The sequence below is a fragment of the Macrotis lagotis genome, chromosome 1 (genome assembly GCF_037893015.1).
Source record: "Macrotis lagotis isolate mMagLag1 chromosome 1, bilby.v1.9.chrom.fasta, whole genome shotgun sequence".
In the NCBI taxonomy this organism is placed as follows: domain Eukaryota; kingdom Metazoa; phylum Chordata; class Mammalia; order Peramelemorphia; family Peramelidae; genus Macrotis; species Macrotis lagotis.
In genome coordinates, this window is record NC_133658.1 from 755,461,555 (window position 1) to 755,484,599 (window position 23,045).

At 38.7% G+C, this 23,045-nt stretch overlaps 1 protein-coding gene and 1 long non-coding RNA gene across 4 annotated transcripts in view; one reads left to right on the forward strand and one right to left on the reverse strand.

Annotated features, from left to right (window-relative positions):
* Positions 1-23,045, forward strand: part of KIRREL3 (kirre like nephrin family adhesion molecule 3) — a 726,770-nt gene that overhangs the window by 651,746 nt on the left and 51,979 nt on the right. For all 3 annotated transcript variants that reach the window (XM_074216358.1, XM_074216356.1, XM_074216357.1), the window contains exon 6: positions 16,505-16,662. In XM_074216358.1, coding sequence (XP_074072459.1) covers positions 16,505-16,662 — 158 coding nt within the window. The remainder of the gene's footprint in view (positions 1-16,504; positions 16,663-23,045) is intronic.
* The window catches only part of LOC141508070 (uncharacterized), a 103,719-nt gene that overhangs the window by 44,685 nt on the left and 35,989 nt on the right, over positions 1-23,045 (reverse strand). The window lies entirely within an intron of this gene.

The window sequence follows — 23,045 nt, forward strand, 5'->3', positions numbered from 1 at the left end:
AGTTAGAGAATGAATTATAAACTATGAATGTAATGGAATAGTTTTGTTCCATAAGAAATTATGAAAGTCAGAGAAACCAAGGAAGAATTTATGAAGTGATGCAAAATGAATTGAGAAGAACCAGGAGAACAATTTATACAATAACAAAGATGTTGTAAAGACAGCTTTGAAAGACTTTAGAACTCTGATCCATGCAATTGATCTGACCAATCACAAATCCAGAGCACCAATGATAAAGCATGATACTCATTTCCTGACAGAGAGGTGATAGACTTGGGAAGCAGAATGAGACATATATTTTCTGAACATGACTAGTGCAGAAATTTGTTTCACTTAACTATGCATACTTGTTACAAGAGTTTGAGATTTCATTTTTTTAATGGGGTGGGATGATAATAGGGAAATAAAAGAGATATTTGATTGCTAAAAATTATTTTGTAAAAATATTAAGGATAAGTATTTTGGAAACAGTATAGAGAATAAACTACAGCGTTGAGGGATTTGAAGTCTAGAGACTAATTAAAAGGCTATTACAATAGCATAGGCAAGAAAAGATAAGAACTAAAACTAAGGTAGTAATTTTAAGATTTATGTGAGTGAAGATAAGGAGTCGTATTCAAGAGAAGTTTATGGAGGTAGAAAGAATTGGCTACTGATTGGATGTGTGGAATGAAAGTGAAGAATCAAAGACAATGTGAAGTTTATGAATCTAAGGGAGAGGAAGAAGGGTAATGCCTTTGACAGAAATCAGGAAGTTTGGAATAGGTAAGGATTTAAGAAAAAAAAGATAATGAATTTTGCATTGGATATTTTAAGTGTGAAATGTCTTACTCAGTTTTAAATGTTCAAAAGGCAGTTGATGATGTGGACCAAAGTTCAGGGCAGAAACTGGGACTGAACATCACTTTATAGGAATCATCTATGTAGAGATAATAAACCCCTGTAGCTGATGAGGTTATCAAGAAAATATAAAGGAAGAAAAGAAAAGAGTCAGTTTGGGGTAACACTCTCAATTAGAATGTGTGAATGAATGATGAGTCAACAAAGGAAACAGAAGTTGTTAGATAGGAACACGGAGTACTGGGAAAAAGTATTATTACTTTATATGATTAAATTTCAAACATCATAATCCCCATACATGTTAATGCATTTGTTGTTGCTACTGCTTTCATTAATGCTTTGGGCTAAATGTTTTTTTTGAGGGTTCTGTTTTTGTCTTTTAATTGTCATGTTTAGGGTAAGTGGCAAGGAAAAGCACTCCAATAAAAAGAATATTTCCTAAAAAAAAATAAATTACACAGGGGCAGCTAGGTGGCACAGTGGATAGGGTACTGGCCCTGGAGTCAGATAGACCTAAGCTCAAATCCAACACTTAACAATTATCTAGTTGTGTGACTTTGGGCAAGTCACTTAACCTCATTGCCTTGCAAGAACCAAATAAATAAATAATGTCACAAAAATCAAAGAAATTATCCAGGAAAATGAGCGTGATCAGTTGTATCAAATGTGACAAAAAGATTGAGAAAGTGGATGACTGAGAAGATCATCAGATCGGGCAATTAAGAGATCATTGTTATCATTAGAGAGTAGTTTTGGTTGAGTAGTGAGGTTTTAAGTCAGATAGTAAAGAGCTGAGTGTCTATAAGCTATATATATATATATATATATATATATATATATATATATATATATAATATATATATAATATACATATAGACACCTTTCTCAAGAAGTTTGAGAAAGAAAAGATATAGTTTGAGAGAATAGTAGCATCTAATGAAGTGATTTGGGTATTTCTTTGGTTATTGTTTTTAAGCATAGAAGAGACTTGGGTAAGTTTGAAGGCAATAGAGAAAGAACCAGTAAATGGAGAGAGGTTGAATATTCAAAAGAGTGAAAGATAATTAAGGATGAAATCTGCTAAAGAAAATGGGAAGAGATAGAATCGAGTATACATGTAGATGTTAACCTTGGCAAAGAAAAGAGCTGCCTCTTAGAGACTGGAGAATAAGAGAAGAGTATGAGAAATTATGATATGGGGTTTTGAGATGAAGAGAATTGAAGATTAGGTCAAATGGCCTCAATTGTCTCAGTAAAATAAGAACCAGATGGATGGAAGGAGGAGAAATGTGGGAAACTTGAAGAGGGAAGAGAAGGTTTCAAATAGGTTCTGTAAAGAGTGAGATAGGAAATCATTGAAAGAGGGATAAAAAGATTATCTTGCAGCAATGAAGACCCAGTTGATATTGGATAATGTGAATATGTGATGAGTCTGATGAGCACCATTGTAGGTAAACTGCACTCAGCATTTCTTGGATAGGAACAAAGGAAGCAGATGGTGAGAGAAATATAAAGCTAAAGTTTGACCCTGATATATATAGTGACAGGAAAAGAGAACAAGGGATCCAAGAATAGTGGACAGTGAAGAACTGAAATTCACTAATTCTCTTTCCCCTTTTAAATCATGAGGGAGGTTGTTACTATATGACCTTGAAAATCCCTTCCAGCTTTGACTTGAATCCAAGTTCATAAAACTAATTAATAATCAAATTTGACTTGAATCCAAGTTCATAAAACTAATTAATAATCAAATCCAGGGTTATAAAATGGGTCTTCTTACATCTAGTTCAATGTGTTTTCTATCACCCACATTACCTCCTGGGATTATATTGGGATAATCTAACTTGGAACAGCTGGTTAAATTCCTGGTTGCCCTCCAAATACTCTCTGCATAGCCATGAGTAAGGGCAGGTGTCCCCTTAGGAATAAAATTAGTTTGAGAATTCAATCCCACAGACCCCTTTAGGCTGCAGCATTAAAGAAAAGCAAACTGTACCAGCAGTTAAGAGAATAAAGATTCTGACAGATGATAGAAGCTGCCATACTAAAAAGAGTTTCTTAGTCATCCCAGGAACACAGAATTATCTTGAGCTGGCACCATGGCCAAGAACAATGTGGTTCTTCCCTTGTAAGCAAATAGGTCCCAACACACTATTCTCAACTAGAGAAATAACCAAACCACTGAGCTTGTACCTCTTTACTGCGTGATTAAATCTCTAATGCTTATGACTCCCAGGCTCCTCCTAAAATCAAGTAGTTTTCACTCACCCTTGCAGGGTGGACTGCTTAGCATGAGAGGAAGGAGGCAGGAATTGGAATCAACAGTCTAATCTCTCTAAAAGTTAGAGTTTTGCCTGACCCTGTGACATTAGGAAGCTAGAATGGCAACAAGGCAGCTTCTCTGTCTCACTTGCTCCCTTCTTGAAGAAGTTACACTCTCGCCCCAAACAAATTGTGTAACAAGGGGAGAATGGTCTAGAGACCAGAGCAAAACTTGGCTATGTCAACTGCAATAATTAAGGCTACAGGTAAAGCAAGATTTAACCAAAAATTACATCAGACATTCTAATCCTTAATGACATCTTTTCTCCCACCTCCATGCCTTGGGGACAATTCTGTGACCTTGGAAAATGATCTGAGTAGCTAGGATCCCAGGATCTCAAATCTTGGACTGGAAGAGATCTCACAAGTCATCCATCTCCTCATTTTACAGATGAGAAAACTGCGGCCCAGAAAAATTGATTTACTCCACATCATGTGGGTAGCAGAGTTGGGCTTCGAGGTTCAAGTCTTTTCTCTGTGTTATCCTAAGTTAATTAAAATCAACTTTTCATACTGAGTGTATTCTACATTAAACCAATGGTTTACAGTGTATCTGTAAGCTTGCCAATTCCCTGTGCCTTGGTTTACCTTTTTGGATAATTTGTAAAATGGAAGAAATTGGAAATGAGGTCAGAAAGGAGGAGAAAATAATCCCTACAACCTAAATTCCTGCTCCTAGTGTAAAGAAGATGACTGCCTTAAACAGATGGGTTAATAGCCTCACAGGCTCCAAATTCCCTGAACAGAAGACATAGATGTTTATTGTGAAAAGGAAGCCAGGGAAGCAGGAGGGGCAGCTTAGTTCATCCCAGCCCCCATTGCCCAAGCTGATAGTTATCAAATCAGAGCACAAATAGAATTGTCCTGCAATGTAAGCGGAGGGCCGTGAAGGATTGAATTAGTGTCCTGATGTCTCTAGCCAGATGGAAGGAGCTTGGAAAATCAAGCAGGAGTATAGAAAATGCGCTTGAATGAAGAAGGCTCTGACCCTGGGGGGAGAGCTACCTGGGACTCATTGGGTTCCTCATCACAGATATGTCAGCCCAGATGAGAGCAATCTCTGGAGGAGAGAGGGAGAGGGAAGGGAAGATGAAAGCCCATCCAATGAATGGAGGGCTTTTATAGTACCAACAAGATACAATCTGGCAGCAGAGACTGCTGAGCACAGGCTCTGGGTGTGTAAATAGAGGTATGTTAAGTTGAAAGAGAAACCAGATGGAACAGAGTTCATGAAGGAGCATGGCAAAGGCGAGAAGTTGGGAGCTGGGTAGGAAGAGTTGAGCATTTTTGCTGGCACTTTTTGCACTTTTCCAAGAGGCAAAGGCCAACCAGCAGAGGTTTTTCTGATTGCCTCTCTCCATTCATCCATTCATGACCTGTTGACTCCATTGTTTGGAGATGTTGATACAGTTCATTCTCTAGTAACAGTTAACAAGGAATAGAGATAAAAAGAATAATGAACTTGTCACCAGATAGACCTGGGTTCCAGTCTCAATTCTGAAACATATTGACTGTGCAACCTTAAACAAAGTTAGACTTCTATGTGACAGTTTTCTCATGTGTAAAATGGGAATAATACTTTAAACAAACCTCACAGAATTACTGTAACTCATTTGTTATATATAACTTATATAAAGTACTTTATGACCATGAAGCCATTTATAAATTTGAATATTTTCTAGATATATGACAATAACTATAGAAATTAAGCAATTTAAAGTCCAAAAAGTCATATATATGTCATATATATATATTTTATAATTTCACTCTGCCAAAAAGTAATAATTGGTTCATCATGCCAAAGCCCCTAAATGACAACTGATACATAGTAAGTTCTTTTTTTTTAGTTTTTTTTTTGCAAGGCAAATGGGGTTAAGTGGCTTGCCCAAGGCCACACAGCTAGGTAATTATTAAGTGTCTGAGACTGGTTTTGAACCCAGGTACTCCTGACTCCAAGGCTGGTGCTTTATCCACTATGCCACCTAGCCGCCCCTATAGTAAGTTCTTAATAAATGTTTTTGACTAACTAATCTCACTTTTGCTATGCAATGTCAATGCATCAATCAATAAAAAACAGTATTAAAATTGTACTATGAATACTAAAATATCTTCTACAATATTCAGCTCAATTATTAGAGCTTCCTTAATGGTTCTCAGTTCACATGAGTAGCCCCCTTGGTGATACCCAGCACAATTAGGTTCTTATAGATCAAAGTGGCTCAAAAGGAGATTCTATAATGGGATGATACTAGGATTGGCACTAACTCAGCTCTCAACCCCTTCAAGCTCCCACAAATCTGAACCTCCTTCCTTGGAGAGAGGAAAAAGGAAAGACTTCCTCAGTTAGTAGCAAGGTCCCATAGCTTAAGATCTAAAAGTTTTGTCTAGCCCCAAAATTTTCATTTAACAGAAGAGAAAACCAAGACCCTAGAAGGCTTGTTTGGAGAGGTGATGGTTGTGAGTACAGAGACAAAAACTATCAAGGAACACACTTGGGCCAATGAACAAACCAAGAGGAAAAAGAAAAGGAAGACAGACAGAAGGAAAAGGAAGCAAACAAGTCTTATTTATTTTTACAAGTTTTATTAATTTTTATGTCTCTGAATATATCCCTATCCCACACACACCTTGAGCCCTCCCTCAAAAAAATAAATATAAAAAACACAGTTAAACAAAACCAGTCTACTCAGAGACTTCTGGAGTTTGGATATTTCTGTGGAGTATTTGGGTAAAGTTATAGATGAGAACTGTACAAAGTGAGAAGATATGAAGAGATTGTGATCTACATCAATAAAGAGAGTATCCATACCAGTGAAATCATACATCTATTGAAGTATCATACAAAGCACTTTTCTAGCCACTGTGGGATACAAAAAATAAGTGTAAAAGTGAATACCCTCAAAAAGCTTATAATCTAATTGGGGAAAGAAGCTATATACATGAAAAAGATAAAATAAAACCCAGCAAGAGATTAAAAAAATTCTACCTAAAATAATTTAAAATTTCATAAAATATCTGGTTCTTGGCTTTCCAAGACATAGCTTGGACTTATATGAGTGCAACTACAAAACACTTTTAGAAGAAATAAAGACAAGTAATTGTAGAGATAGCAATTATTCATATAATGAAAATGATAGTAGTACCTGAATTAATAGATTTAGTGCCATACCAATTAAAGTACCTTGGAATAATTTTATATAATGTTATATTTGTTTTGTTCCTGCAAAAAGTTTTAATTTTATATAATCAAAATTGTGTATTTTCTCTTTTAAGATCATCTTTATTGCTTATTTGATTAAGAATTTGCCCCCAAGTCACAATTTTGCAAGCTACCACCTTCCATTTTCCTATAATTGTTTTTTGATGTGGCCTTTTATATTTAGGCTGAGTATCCATTTGAAACTTATTGTGTTAATAATAACAAAACTCATCCAGAAGAACAGAGGTCAATATTTCAAGGGAAATAGAGGAGGGAAAAGCAAGGGAAAAAAAGGAGAACTAGTATTACCAGCTCTCAAACTATGTTATAAATCAATAATCTTCAAAAACCAGTTGTTCCTGGCTAAAAAAAAAAATGGAAAAGTTGACCAATGAAATAGACTAAGCAAGTAAGATCAAGAAACAATCAAGCGTAGCAAACTAGCATTCATTAAGCTGAAGGCCTCAAACTAAGATAAAGACCATCTGTTTGATAATAACTTGAAAGTAGTTTGGCAGAAATTAGATTTAGACAAACATCTTGCAACACATTCCATAAAACTTTCCAAATGAATACATTTTTCCAAATGAATTCTCAACCTAAAAGGCCACATCAAAAAAACAATTCAAGAATCATAGAAAGTGGTACTTACATTTCTGACTAGTGTACAAATTCTTAACTAAAATAGTAGGTAATCTTAAAAGATAAATAATTTTTATTACATAAAATATTTTAGGAACAAAATAAAGACATCTATTATAAATGTCGATTGGGGGAATTTTTTTACAACTTAACAGAGATGTAGCAGATCGTTTGCTAAAATCATATCTAAGCTATATAAAGAATTGCTATAAATATATAAAAAGGAACCATTACCCAAAAGATAAGTGATCAAATAATATGATCAGGCAGTTTTCCTAAAATACAAACCAGCAATAATCATATAAAAGAATATTCAAAATTACTAATAATAGGGTATATACAAATTAAAACAACTCTGAGGTTTTAACTCATTCCCATCAAATTGACAAAAATATCAAAAGTTTGGAGTAATTTAATAAATGTTGGAGGGACTGCAAAAAGACAAGTACATTGTTGGTGGAGCTATGAATCAATTCTAGAAAACAATAGAGAATTAGACTGGAAAACTCTATATATTCTTTGGCTTAGCAATCAATACATGCTCTAGGTATATCTAAAAAGGATGTCAAAGATAGGAGGAATATTCTTCTATGCATAAAAATATTTGTAGCAGTCATTTGTTAGTATAGCAAAAAAACTGATAGTCACTCCTCAGTTTACTACTTGGCTCATTAATATTCAGTTAATCAATCACTAAGCGTATAGTCACTCCTGTTATCCTGAATTCTAAGGTAATTCAGGTGATATATCTGGATATTTCCTTTATTAATAAAATGGCAGCCTTCCTGAAAGAAGAGTGATTAGTTCATAGTTGAAAAATTGTAAACGACCTCAGAAACCATCTAATCTGACCCCCTCAATTTACAAGCAAGGAAACTGAAGCTTGGACAGGTTAGATAACTTGCCCAAGGTCACAAAGGCAGTTAGTACCAGAGGAAGGATCCAGAAATCCTGAATCCAGAAACAGTGTTCTCTCCACCAGAGGTATAAATTGTAGTAATAAGTAAAATGGAATATTATTGTATCAATGAAGGAATATTTTATCATATTGAATCAATACTGAAACATAAGAAATGAAGAATTCACATAAATTTGAGAACACTCATGAGTCAAAATAGGAAAAATTAAGACCCAGGACAATATTCTATACAATGATACAAACATATCTAGAAAGCAATATTGAAAGACAACAGAATTCTGTTCAATTCAGTGATCAAGTCCAGAGATATAATGGTGAAGCATGCCTCTTCTTAGCAGAGAAGTGGCACTATATAGCTGTGGATGAGGCATATAGTGTCAGATGCAATCAATATATTGGCCTGTTTTATTCCCTGCATTTCTCTTTTGTGAGCAGCTAGGGATAGAATACCAAGTCTGAAGTCAGGAAAACTCATCTTCCTTGACCTCAGACAGTTAACTAGCTATGTGATACCAGGCAAGTCACTTAACCCTGTTTGCCTCAGTTTCCTCAGTTGTAAAATGAGCTACAGAAGGAAATGGCAAAACACTTCAGTATCTTTGCCACAAAAACCCCAAATGGAGTCACAAAGAGTCAAATACAAGTGAGCAACTTCTCTTTTACAAAAGAAGGTTCTGTTGGGTGGGGGAGGGGAGGTGAAAGGAATGATTAAGGAGTCATAGTGATATAAGAAAGGGGAAAAAATCAACAACAAAACATTTGATTCAAAAATAGCAACAGAAAAGAGTTTATCCCTAGCATATACGTACAGGCAACTTAAAAGATTTCTCTCTCTCAAAGATAATTGCATTTGCCCCTTTCTTCTTGAAGCATGAGCCAGTCAATAGTCAGTCAATAAACATTTATTAAGCAAGACCTAGTAGGGTGTATGGGGTATTGAAAGAGGACTACCCCTCTTGTTTGAGAATTGCTGAATCCTTTTCAGAGTATTCAACTCTTACCTAAGAAGGGCAGACCTTCTCAGCAAACAGGTTGAAATCAGGCCTCAATTTTTGTCTGCCTTAGCATGGGAAGACTTAGTGTGGTGTAATGGGAGATGTAGGATTGTAGATGGAATAAAGGAAAGAAAAATATAGTGGAGGAAGGATTAGGATTTCAAGGCCCCAAATGCACTGGCCATAATAAAGGAAGGGAATTATTGAGGGAGAAGCAGCAGGCTTCAGACCCCTCTCCCCAATTCCAATCTGCTTCTGAGACTTGAGGAGTTCCTTTGCTGATCTTTAGCTCACTGCAGGATCAACCCCTTGCCCAGTGTGTCCAGGGCTGCAGACTGAGCCAGATTCATAAAAACAAACTGCCAGCAGGGAAAACCTCTTCCAGCTAGGAGCCAATTGATTTGCAAACTGTCTCCAGTCTGTTGCTAAAGCTTGCCTACAGCTGTGATCCTAACAAATCTGACATAGAGTTGGATGGGGAGGATGCACAGGGAGTCTGGACTGGGGCCTCAAAACAGGAGGAATTGCCCCCTTCTCTCTGTTGCCCATCTCCAAGGTCAGAATGTCATTTAGAAAATAGTCTGAGCACCCCTCCCCAGTCAGGGCTAGGTCCATGAGGCAGAAACCTAGCCTATTACTGCTCCTCTTAAAAATATACAGAGAGAGGCAGCTAGGTGGCACAGTGGATAGAGCACCAGCCTTGGAGTCAGGAGTACCTGAGTTCAAATCCAGTCTCAGACACTTAATAATTACCTAGCTGTGTGGCCTTGGGCAAGCCACTTAACCCCATTGCCTTGCAAAAACCTAAACAAACAAACAAACATACAGAGAAAGGCAAGTTTCCATATAGATCTCTGAGGAAGATGCCCAACTAGCTGCCCCTGGCCTGTCTCCAGGTCTCTTCCCCTTTCCCTAGTTGCCCCTTCCTCTATGCTTACCATGCTAAATAGTCTCTTGAGATCATAAGAACCAAAATAATAACCATTGACCTTTAAAAGCCTCAAAACACAATGAATGGATCACTAACCCAAAGATCTGAGTTCAAATTCTACTTCTCATATTTACTACCTATGTGAACTTTAGTGATCATCTCTATTCTCCAGACCTTAGTTTCCTCATCCATAAAATGAGTGTTAAGTGACCTCTGAGCTTCCTTTTTTCTTTAGTTTCTACATGATTCCAAGACATAGAAAGGAAATCTGGTATAGCTAAATCAAAGGATCTAAGATTATATCCTGGTTGAACTACTTACAATTCATAGATTTAGTGCTGAAAGGCTAGCTAACCCAACCTGTCCCTAACCAAGTCACCTTAGGCCAAGGTCTGAAATAGAGATCTCATAACAATATGTTTCTATAGAGAATTTTAGGTGAGATGTAGAGGATCTTATTACACCTAACACCATTCCCCAATGTCCTCTGTGATTTACTGACACTGGCTTCCTGGCTATCCCTCCCCCATGACCCTCCAACTCCTGGTCTCTGACCGTTTTCTCCTTCTCTCCCCTCTTCCTAGAATATTCTCACTCTTTGTATCTACCTCCTGCTGGATACCTCCTCATCTTCAAGTCCCAGTTTAAATCTCACCTTCCAAAGGAAGCCTTTCTCAATCCCATTTAATTTGAGTGACTTCCTTCCACTAATTATCTCAAATTTGTCCTATATATAGCTTGTTTGTATATAGTTGGCTCACACACAGCATGTTGTTCCCCACCATCCCCCTTATTTTTAGACTATGAGGTCCTTGAGAACAGATACTATCTTTTGTCTGTCTTTATATCCCCAGTGGTTACTATAATGCTGGGACATAGTAAGCCCTTAGTAAATGTTTATTGACTGATTGATTAACACATGAAATGTGCATAAATGAAGTCCTGTCCAGGAGTAAGGGCCCAAGGATTCTTTTAATGTTCCCTGTGAAACTAAAACTGTGATATTACTTTTGGGAGGGATAGGAAACATACAAGGGAAAAAAAAAGAGTAAGGATCCAAAAAAGATCCAGGCTCACTAAGCATTGGACTGAATCTAATAAGGGAAAATTTAGCAGAGATAAAGGAACAGCTAGGTGGCACAGTGGACAGAGTGTGTGGCCTGGAGTCAGGAAGAGTCTTCTTCCTAATTCAAATCTGGCCTCACTTACTAGTTGTGTGATCCTGGGCAAGTCAGTTAATTTTGTTTTCCTCGGTTTCCTCATCAATAAAATGAATTGGGGGCGGCTAGGTGGCACAATGGATAGAGCACCAGCCTTGGAGTCAGGAGTACCTGGGTTCAAATCTGGCCTCAGACACTTAATAATTACCTAGCTGTATGGCCTTGGGCAAGCCACTTAACTCCATTTGCCTTGCAAAAATGAAAGAAAGAAAGAAAGAAAGAAAGAAAGAAAGAAAGAAAGAAAGAAAGAAAGAAAGAAAGAAAGAAAGAAAGAAAGAAAGAAAGAAAGAAAGAAAGAAAGAAAGAAAGAAAGAAAGAAAGAAGGAAAGAAGGAAAGAAAGAAAGGAAGGAAGGAAGGAAGGAAGGAAGGAAGGAAGGAAGGAAGGAAGGAAGGAAGGAAGGAAGGAAGGAAGGAAGGAAGAAAAAGAAAGAAAGAAAGAAAGAAAGAAAGAAAGAAAGAAAGAAAGAAAGAAAGAAAGAAAGAAAGAAAATGAATTGGAGAAGGAAATGGCAAACACTCCAGTATCTTTGCCAAAACACCCCTAAAAGGGGACATGAAAAGTCAGACACACTAAAACTACTGAGCAACAACAGGGAAAGAAAAAACAAAACAACAAGACACTCTGTCTCCATAGAACTTAAAGTCTATTTAAAAAAATTGAACCTATATAAATATGTACAAAATAAATACAAGGTAATTTAGGCAGTAGGTAGAAACACTAGCAGTCTCCTGGGGATCAGGAAAAGTCCCCAATAGCTGCTGAGACTAGTGCTGAGCTTGCAAGGAAAATAGGAATTTTAAGGTGTGAGAAAATTCAAAGCACAAGGTAAGCATAGGTATAAAAATGGATTACTGTATTGTTTAAAGATGAGCAGGAAGGTCTGTTTTTCTTAATTGTAGAGTATATAAAGAGGAATAATAAACAATATCATTGGACATGTAGGTTGAAACAGGTTGCAAAAGATCTTAAATGCTGAATAGAGGATTTTGTGTTTGGTCCTGGAAGTGAAGAGAACCAGTGGAGTCTATTGAATGTGGCAGAACCAAGTGGCACATGGGCTGGAGTGAGGAAAGACTTATGGTAAAGAGTTCCAATTATATGACTATTTTAACAATCCAAGTGAGGAGTGATGAGGATCTAAACTAGGTGTCAGTGAGAAGAAAGAAAGAAGTGGATGCAAGGCAGGAGCAGAAAAAATGTAGCATCATGTCTCCCTTATTCCTGTGCATGGAAGGAACAGGATGAAATAATGCCTTAAGCATAAAACTCATTGACCAACCTGTAGCAACTGAGGGCATCACTCTGCTGTGGGGGAAGGGAGGAAGATACTAAGCTGTCTGGGTCCTAAATGATAGCAGAGAATCCTTTGCAAAGAACCAGGGTCCCCATTGCATTGACTGTGGAGTCTTAATTAAAATGATTTTTTTTTTCATAAGCAACAAGAGCAAGCCTCACATTCCTCACTTTACATCAGGCTGTTAATTTAGGGATCATAAGATGCTAAAGTTGGAAGGAACCTTATAGATCATCTAGTCCAAAAATCTCCCCACATGTTATATATGAAGAAATTGAAATTTATGGAAGCTAAATAGGCAATTGGGTGATGCAATGGAAAGAATATTAGACTTGGAATACTAGTCTAAATTCAAATCCTGCCTCAGACACTAGTTGTGTGATCCTGGACAAGTCAGTCTCTCAGTCTGTTTCCTTATCTGCAAAATGGGGATAATAATCCGAGAGCTGTTGTAAAGATGAAATGAGATAATATAGAAGTGTTCTGCAAACCTTAAAGGGCTTTTTAAATGCAAGTTTTTGTTGCCCTTGTTGTTGTTGTTATATGACTTGCCTAAAGCCTCACAGCTGGTAAAAGGCAGGGATTTTGACCCAAGTCTTCTAATTGCCAAACTGTGCTTTTTTTTTTTTTTATTACATTGCTTGTTACCTCCCCCAGGTTAATCCTTCTAACTCTGTCTTCTGAATGGAACATGTATTGAATATATGGGCCCCCTTGGTCACCCAATGGTTAATTTGGTTTTCCTGGCTTTACAACAAACACACTACCAAAACAGACAACTATTTTTATCCCCGGATTAATCACAAAAGGCTAACACTTCCACCTTCCCTGTGATTAAAAATTAGGAGACCAAATTCTATAGTGGTACAGGATAATAACCAATCCAGCTAGTGTGATGTATGAATAATGCATCTCTTGGCTGGCTGTTCCACAGTTCCTCTCCCCCTCTACTGCCTCCCTTTCACTGTCTCCTCTGCCCAAGTTTGAATGGAGAGGTAATGAGTTGCTCTCCTTCCGGTAAAGTTACAGCTGTGGGGAACGACTGTTGATTTCTATTCAGTTTGATGGCCCCGTGTATCCTCCCCCAGCCTTTCCTCCTGCTGCATAGGCACACACATACACACACACACACACACACATACACCCCCACAGCTACCATCCCCCATCCACACCCCTCACTCCCACCCTCACCCCCATCTGGTGTGTAATGAGCCGAGGGCCAATCAATAATGCATGCCTACATGAATAACCAGGATGATAACCACTTATTTGGGAAGATGTAATCAGGACCCATTCTGGGTGTATATGTGTATGTGTGTGTTTGTGTGTGTGTGTGCTTGTGTGTGTGTATACATGAGCCTAATCTCTCCTTATCTCCATGTCTCTGTTACCTCTAATTCAATAGAGTGAAGCACAAGCAAAAAAGATATTGAAAAATGTTTCAAGAGAATTAAATACATCTAAGTATTCTTTGGCGACCTTGGACATGAGGATACAGGTCAAAACATCATGAAGCAGCCTCAGTGAGACTGTGAATTTGGAGTATGACTCAGAAGGATTCAAACAAGAGGATTGACCATTGGGGAACTTGTGGTCTTTATAAGAAGCAGCAGAGACAAGGGGATGGGGGAAGGGAAATGTACACAGGATGTCCAAAATCCTGCATCTTATTCTTACTCCAAAAACACTAGTTATATATTCTCAACTATCCAGTGTAGGCCAATATTACTGAAACCTTACTAGTTCTCTACCTACAAGGAAAGAATATTAGGATAAGGGCCTATCTCTATGTCTTTGTGAAAGGGTCAAAGTCGGTCACTTTTCCCCTGTGGATCAGTTCTCTCCTTTGGAGAGGAATGGGAAGGGACCATCTCTGCATCTTTGTGATGAAATTCCCGTTATTGAGAGAAAATCATTAGCTGTTCTGCACTCCCCTATTTATCAGAACCCATAATCACCCTCCTTCCCCACCCTGAACCATCTTGTGATGATGGGGCTCTGACCAACCATGACCAACCCAGGGAAGATGAGCCAAGGACTAATAAGTGTTTAGCAAGCCCCCAAATGAAAGACTATAAGCAGTGTTGAGCTAGTGGGTTGTCATTACTGCTGAGCCCCCAGGGGCCCTGGCCACCCCACCTAGAGAGGCCATCTGCACTGAGCTGTGGGACCACCCAGCAAGACTTTGGCTGAAAAGAGGAAAGACTGGGAGGGGTTGGATGACCTCAAAAAGGCCAAAACAGCTTACTTCAGCCAAGATAGTAGGCATTGGGGGAGATAAAAGGGAAGGGAATGGAATAGGAAGAATAGGAGCAACCAACAACTGACTTCATATTAGAAACACTGAGGCTATTCATTTTCTCATGCAAAATGTATGGAGAAGGTCATCTAGAATTTAGTTAAGAGGGTCAGGAAGTTTAGCCAGAGAGAATCCTGGCTGGAGGCAGTCCCCCACCCCAAGGGGTAGGGACTTCTTTTTAAGGATAATAGTAAGAGTTGTATAGACCTTCAGAGGGCATCTAGTCCAACCCCCTTATTTTTCAGGTAAGCCTAGAGATTTGCCCAAGACCACATGGGTAGGAGGGAGCTTCAAAGTTCATTTCCCCCAGCTTCAGATCCACTGGGTTTTCCATTGTACTCTACTACCTCTCGATGCTTTGCTACTTTTGAATGGGGCAGAGTTAGTGATGGTAGGAGATATTAGGGGAAATGACTTGAGGGATCCTAGAACTATCCCATGGCTTGTCTTGGGTCCAAGGAAAAGTTCACACCTTGAAAAGAGACTCAAGGAAGGAAGGAAGGAAGGAAGGAAGGAAAGAAGGAGGGAAAGAAGGAAGGAGGGAAAGAAGGAAGGAGGGAAGGAAGGGAAGGAAAGAAGAAAGGAAAGGAAAAAGGAAAGAGAGGAGAGGAAAGGAAGGAAATTAAATGAGCACTTATTAGGGACCCAGTATGGGCCTGGAACTGTGCTAAACTCTTTACAAATATCATCTCATTTAATCTTCACAATCACCCCATTAATATAGGTGCTATTATTATGCTCAATTATTATATCCAATTTATACAATTTAGGAAAGTGAAGCAGGCAGAGTGATTTGCTCAGGGTCACACAGCTAGTGAGTGTCTAAGGGTGGATTTGAATTCAGGTCTTCCTGACTCCAGATCCAGCACTCTATCCATAGCACTGTTTCCTCTGCTTCTCTAAGTAAAGAGACCTCTTCACACCAGGGACCTGGACTTTCACTAAACTTTTAGCCCAAAGACAGCAGTCTTTAGAATGAAAAACTATAAAACCCTATCCCCATGGTAACCAGGAAAGAGAGCCCCCATTATGTTAGGCCTATTAGTCATTCTAATGTACTTTGGGGATCAAAGGCAGCTGCCCAAACCAACCTACTTCCAAGGTCTCCAGAACAGACTATATTTCATTACTCCAGGGGAAGAAGCAGGGGAGTGAGGGCATCAGGGTGATAAGGAGACAGAAGTATGAAAGAACAGGTGCCATTTTAATTTTTCCAGGGAAGCAAAGGAAAGTAAGAGAAAATAGAAAAGGCCTGACCAGGACACTTTGACTAATATCATATATAAGGAAAGCATACAGGTATAGGAGTAAGAAAACTTGGATTCTAGTCTTTAATCATGCAGATTACTGTGACCTATGACCTTGGGCTAATCACCTAACCTTACTGACCATCTGCATCTTCATCTCTAAAACAGGGATTGAGCAATCAGCGAGTATTTATTAAGTACCTTTTAATGAATGAAACCATCCCTACTCTCAGTGGACATGAAAGTATTAAAAATCTGATCATTTTAAATAAACATAGTTTTTAATTTTTCAATTCAATTATTATGAGGCTTTACCTAGCCTACTCTGAAAAGGTTGGCCCACCAGAAAGAATACTCTTTGGGCAATCACCCCCATAAACACACTCAACCAAGTCAATTAACAAGTGTTTAATAAGTATACAGTATACATAATATGAGGTATTGCAGATAAACTTGCTAAAATATCCAACTGAAACATGTTGTAGAAACCCAAGCACTGCTAGCATTCCTATAGAGAAAGAAATAACGAGGCCTAAGAAAAATGTCACTTCTGAACCCTCAATCTGATTTGTCTATAATGCTTCTTGTCCACAGTGCCTCCTGATGATCCAGTCATCCTGGGAGGACCAGTGATCAGTCTTCGTGCAGGAGACCCCCTCAACCTTACCTGTCATGCTGACAATGCTAAGCCAGCTGCCTCTATTATCTGGATGAGGAAAGGGGAGGTCATGAATGGGGCCACCTACTCCAAGGTAAGATATTGGATGGAAAATTGTTGATTAAGGGTGACAGACATGGGATGTTTCTCTCAGTCCATAAGATCACAGAATGCAAAAGTTGAGGAGTATTTTAGAAACAATAATATGATCATAGAGCTAGATCTCGATAAGACCTTGAAGATCATCTATTCCAACCCCCTTATTTTATAAGTTAGGAAACTGAGACCCAGAAAAGGGAAGACACCAGCTAGTGGTCACACAGGTAATAGGTCACAGAGATAGATGTGTTTCTGATTATTCTTCCCACTATAAAATACAAGAATCCCTACCTCATAACAATTTTCCAAATTATAGCTTCATTATGTTGCAAGTCAGCATAAGAAATTAAATGGAAATTTGTAGGGGGAGTTTTGTAGAAGCCACAAAGATAACATGCAGAAGCTAACAGACAACACACAAAAAAATTTTAAAACTCAGAAATGCATAAAATATATGTATAGTATTGTATAATATAACCTAAAACCAAATATTTAGCTCAAATTTTATAATAAGGCATTGTAAATACCCATAAAAGAAAAAGAAATAAAATTCAAACTTCTTCTCTGCTATGAAGGGTCAAAAAAATTTATGTTGATTATCCAGATCATGGGGACTCCTCACCTCTAACCCTTGTGATAAAGAAAGGATAACTGTATTGATTCCTTTAGTGTATGTTCTTCATTGATGAAGGATTTTAGGTCTTATTGGCTGCCTATTCCTATTCCAAGAAGCTAAATTCTCAAAGGGATTCATATTTTTTAAGAGAGACAGCTCCAGGATTGCCCTAGGTTCAGAGCTGCCATTCCAGGTCAACAATAGGAACCTAGCTTCAGAGAACCCTTCACCTCTCCACCCACCAGAGTGTGAGTGATAAACATCTTCCCTCCAGCATAGTCCCAAACCCTGGGCCACTGAAAAATCAGCTTAATAGGAAATAAATCCTCCAGCTTGTCTTTCCAGTCAGGAACCATCCTGCTGTATCATTAAACATGAAAATATGACAATGGGAATATTCCAATCAGATGAGGGTAGAGGAGAAGGAAGCAGACATTCTTCCCAAACTTGTCAGGTCCTATTCTCTTCCTAAACTCTAAATTGCAGCTGGGATTTATAATCTCAGAAAAAAATATATAGAATTTAACAGGTCCCAGCAGAGGGCAGAGAGGGCTAGGGACAGCTGCCAAAAACTCAGATGACCTCTTGTCCCTCATTCCAAAGTCTGAAATTGGGATGTCAAGATTAACTCTGCAAATATTTACTGATCACCTCTTTGTGCCAAACACATATGGGGAGTATGGAATAAGAGGAAGCACCAAGACCTACAATGGAATCCTGGAGAAAACTCAAACTCCTGTTTTCAGGGGCTTATGATTTGTTGGGGAGATAAGATCATAGAGAATTAGATCCTAGATGAATTAGTGTAGCCTTTAAGCTTCCATCAGATCATTCATTCTCTTTTTTTCCCCCTTCCCCTTTTCAAGATTTACAATTCAACATTGCAGCTAGGGCTCCCTCTCCTCTTTGCTAAAGCACCCAGCAATTATGCTTACCAAAATGTCACATCTGTTTTCTGTAATTGATGAAGAGTAGACCTGACAACAACCAAAAGTGAGGAAAGGAAAGGAGCTTCTCTGAGAAACAGGATGAGCCTACAAAGAGGTCTTCCTAAAGAACTATAATAATAATAATGATAATAATAATAATAAATACTTTCCTCAAGTTGTTCAAGTACTTTTTATTTTCCAAGGCACATATGATCCTCAAAATGAAGGGTAAAAGGGAATAGATTCTTAGTCTAGGCAGATAGATGGCATAGTTGATAGAGCACTAGACGTGAAATCAAAAATATTTAAGATTCTAATCCTACCCTTGTCACAAGCTGTATAACCTCTTTCAACCTCAGTTTCCTCTTCTGTAAAATGAGTATAATAATAGTATAATGTAATAATAAAAGGTATAATGTAAACATTATAGGCATATTGTGAGGATTAAATAAGATTATATAGATTGAAAAAGGTTTTATAAACCTTTAAAGGATATATAAGTGCTAGTTATTTTTATTATGTTGTATTTTCCAGATGAAGACACTGTGACCAAGAGAAGTTAAGTTACTTACCTGCAGTTATAAAACTAGTATAAGAATCAGGACTAGAGTCTGGGTCTCCAAACCCTAAATAGACTGCTCTTTCTACCATTGTAGGAGAAGGGAAGGAGACCAAGTTGCTGAAGGATGTGATGTGGAAGGATCTCACAGAGATTAATTTTATAGTCAATTGTAAGCGACTGTTGTGTGTGGGAGTACTGTAAAGCTTCATCACCTGGTGTCCTCTAGCACCAAAGTGTTATTTATTGGTTGATTGTAGAGTGCCATGGGAGTAGGAGTGGACCAGGGACTGGGGAGGATATTTAAGCACTTGTATTTGGTTTAATAAACAGAGTACTTGGAGATCTAGGAGAACTTGTCATCCTTTCCATCCTTGTCTCCCACCCTTTCAATGTTCACATGGGTAAGGATAGGTTACAGGCAGAAACCTAACACATCCTGAGCAGCTAGCCAACAGGAACTTAACAGTAAATATAATCATCTCTGTCATATATTATAGGATCTTTCCTCCAGAGATGACATCTGAGCACTAAAGGAAGCTAGCTAGTCAATTATTGTATATTACTATTCAGCAGGCACTGTGCTAGGAGTGGTAAAAACAACATCATCAACAACAACAAAAAAAAAACAAAACCAGTCCTTGAGGTCAGGTCTTCTATGCTAGACTGTCTGACAAAAAGAAATTCCTGGATGACTCAAGACTGTGTTGATGTCAGCTCCAAACCAAGTTTACTGTTAAATTTTCAGTATAAGCACTTACACCTTTGAAATTAGAGAACTCTAAGAATAAGGACTTGATTTATTATTTTGTAGATTGTCTAGACTTAAGAAAATGTGAATAATGCAGATTAAACTCCAGTGTGTCATGCTTAGGTTTTTTTTTTTCAAGAAAACCAATTGTTAAGCATTTTCTAGTGCACCCCTAGGTTCCTCTTTCCTATGCTTAAGGCTACCAGATAACTAGACAAAGTATTTGTTATTGTTCAGTAGTTTTCAGTCCTGCCTAACTCTTCATTATCCCTATCATTGGCAGACATACTGCAAGTGGTTTGCCATTTCCTTCTCCAACTCATTTTACAGATGAGGAAACTGAGGCAAACAAAGTTAAATGATTTGTCCAGGGGTCACATAGCTAGTGAGCATCTGAGACCAGATTTGAACTAAAAACAATGAGTCTTCCTGACTCATCTTCCTAATAGAATGTGATTTTCTTGAGGATAGGGGCTGTCTCATGTATGCCCCCATGCCTTATACAATGCATCATAGTACTTAACACTCCAAGTGTCTGTTAAATTGAATTACAATGGGCAGACAAGAAGACATAAGAAGTTAACTGACTTATGAGTAGTTACAAGAGATGTCACAAGATGTTCTGTGATATGTTGATATATAACTTGATATGAAAATATGAAATAAAAGTTCAAGGAAAGGAGGAACTACTAGGACCTCAAAACATCATGTTTCTTTTCCTGGTCCAAACCTTGAATTAATCCTTCAGATACTCTGGTTTTTCCCTCTTGTCTCTCTGAAGTGGTGCTTACATTCAAAATCGCCAAAGATAATTCTCCAAGGTCTCTGTGTTGACTTTGCTTTCTTTCTCCCTTTTCTCCAGACAGTCAACATCATTAGGTTGTCTGAGAATGAGCATGCCCTTCCATCCCATGTGTTTTCATCTGGGCTTCTGGGCCTTGAAGGTGGCAGTGACATTATCATTTGAAATGCCAACAAATAAATAGATAAGCAAGTGGGAGGAGAAGTGACAGAAGAGGGTTTGATCTCCTTAGAAGGTAGAGGAAGGAGAAATGCTAGCTGAGCAGAGATGCTGAGGCATGAGTAAAGAGAAGAAGATACGTTCTTGGTATATACATTTGGTATATATACATTGGTATATACATTCTTGACTAAAGCAGGATCCAGGGTCTGGATCTGATTATCCCCCCCCGACCAGGGTCAGACTCACCCAGAGAAACTAGTGCTCTCCCCATACCAAACCCAACTCAAGCCATTCTCATCAAATGGAGCTTCTGCTGTTGATGCTCACAAACATGGGCTGTTCCATATAATTATATGCCATCAGAGGCATAGGGATGGAAAGGACTGAGCTTATGTATTGCAAGTTCTAGTCCCATTTTATAAATGAGCTAAGACATAAGAAGGTGAAATAGTTTTCCTAAATCACATAGGTAGTAAGTAACAGAGGCAGCTAGGTGGTACCATAGTGCAGAGAGCACTGGTCTGGGAGCCAGGAAGACTCATCTTCTGAAACCAGTCTCAGATACTTAGTATCTGTGTGACCATGGGCAAGTCACTCAGTTTTCTCATCCATAAAAATGAGATGGAGAAGGAAATGGCAAGTCACTCCAGTATCTTTGACAAGAAAACTCCAAATTGACATAGAGTCAAAATACAGCTGAACAACACCACCACAGTAAGTAGCAGAGTTGGGATTTAAGGCCAGGTTCCTGACTCCAGTACCAGTGCCCTGTCCACTATACTTCAACTGAGAAGACAAAACCTAACACAAGTGAAATCATGAGTCAATCAAATAAGCTGGCATCTGTGTGCTGCTTTAAAATGCTTTGTACACATATAAAGCAAGCAACACAGATGGAAAGGTGGTGATGTCTGGTAGATAAAGAGCTAGTCTTGGAGCCAGGAAAGCTTACCTCTGACATTTACTGACTGTGTGACATTGAATAAGTCACTCATCTTCTTCAAGCCCCAGGAAATTCTTTGAGATTCCTATAAATTGCAGAGCAGGTGTTGACTGGTAGACAGAGTTTCCTTATTGGGAATGTGATATACAAGCAAAATCACAGGTCTGGTCTTTTTTTCTAAAAGGTACAAATAACACTAGGAGAATTTAGAGCAGTGAGAGATTGATGTGGGTTGTAGTCATCAGAGGTCTCATGGAGAGGATTAGTCCATAGGCTACAGAGCAAACATCCAGGAAAGTAACTCTCTGGAGTTACCAACAGGGGTTGGTCATCTCATACCCAAGCCTTCAGCCTCACAAGCCCTATAAGGTCCCATAGCTGGCATGGCAGGTACAAGATACTGCTCAAATAAACCTATTCCTCTCCTCCCCACACAGGGAGGAGATTTGACCACAGGCTCTCAGGGTCCCTGCTAATTAGGATCTATGGAGGGAGATCCTTTCCCTGCCAACACTGACTCCTATGAAATTAATTAGGGTTCAGATCATTACAATGTAATCGTTAGGAACTAATTCCAATCACCCCAACCTTCTCAGCTGTGCACTCCCCAGCCCTAGCTCCCTTTATACCCCAGTTGTGGACTACAAGAGGTAAACTAACCCATTAATGTGGCACTAGGGTTAAAAGAGATTTGGGATAGAAAATGCAGCACTGGGAAGAGATCAACAAGAAAACAATGTTCCTCTGGTATCTACTAAAAGCCCCAGGTGCCTGTGTCCTCTCTGTTGAAGGAGCACTGCCTCATCCTCCCCACTCCTGCTCGTAAGGCAATTTAGGATTGCCAAACTAGAGACTTGCCTGGTAACCTGTGGAGAGTTCCAAGGATGGAGAGCTCACCATGGGCTGTGGATTTCATTTTACCATGGCTGGCTCATACCCCAGATCACTTGGGCTTCATGACTCTGCTGCAAAATTTGGCTTTGTCTTATGTGGCCCTGAAGGCAGTGCTTGGTCCAGGTACCTTTAAGGTTAGTTAGTCTAACTGTGGTCCAAGCTCTAGTGATGGCACTTATGTTTTACCCGGTCACTCTACCCAAACCAGTCCAAACTATCTCTAGGAATACCATAGGAAATAGGATCCCTACCCTGAAGGGACTTTTAGTCTAGCTGAACAAGGCCTGGTCAAAATCAAAACAATTAGTCCACCTTCCCACCAACACACATGTACACACACACACACACACACACACACACACACACACACACACACACAGAAACACACATGCACAAGCAATAGCAGCCTTCTAACAGTGTGGCCATCCTGACAGTGTAGTAGTGGCAGAGGAAAAAGAAATCCCCTAACTAATGCCTAATAATTAATGTCCTTCCTAACCCAGAGCTGATATACATGCTAATGAACCTTTCTGAAGCTGGAGGGTGGCAGTCCCATGTCTCTAGGGTGCCTCAAAAACCAGACTCATTCCCAGAAAATGAAAGAAGAGAGAAGAGAGGAAGGAGAAGAGGCGAGATTAGAAAAATTGGAAGAAAAGGACAAAAGAAAAGAATGTACAGAAGAGGGAAGAGAATTGGACAAATGGAGAAAGAAAGAAGGAAGA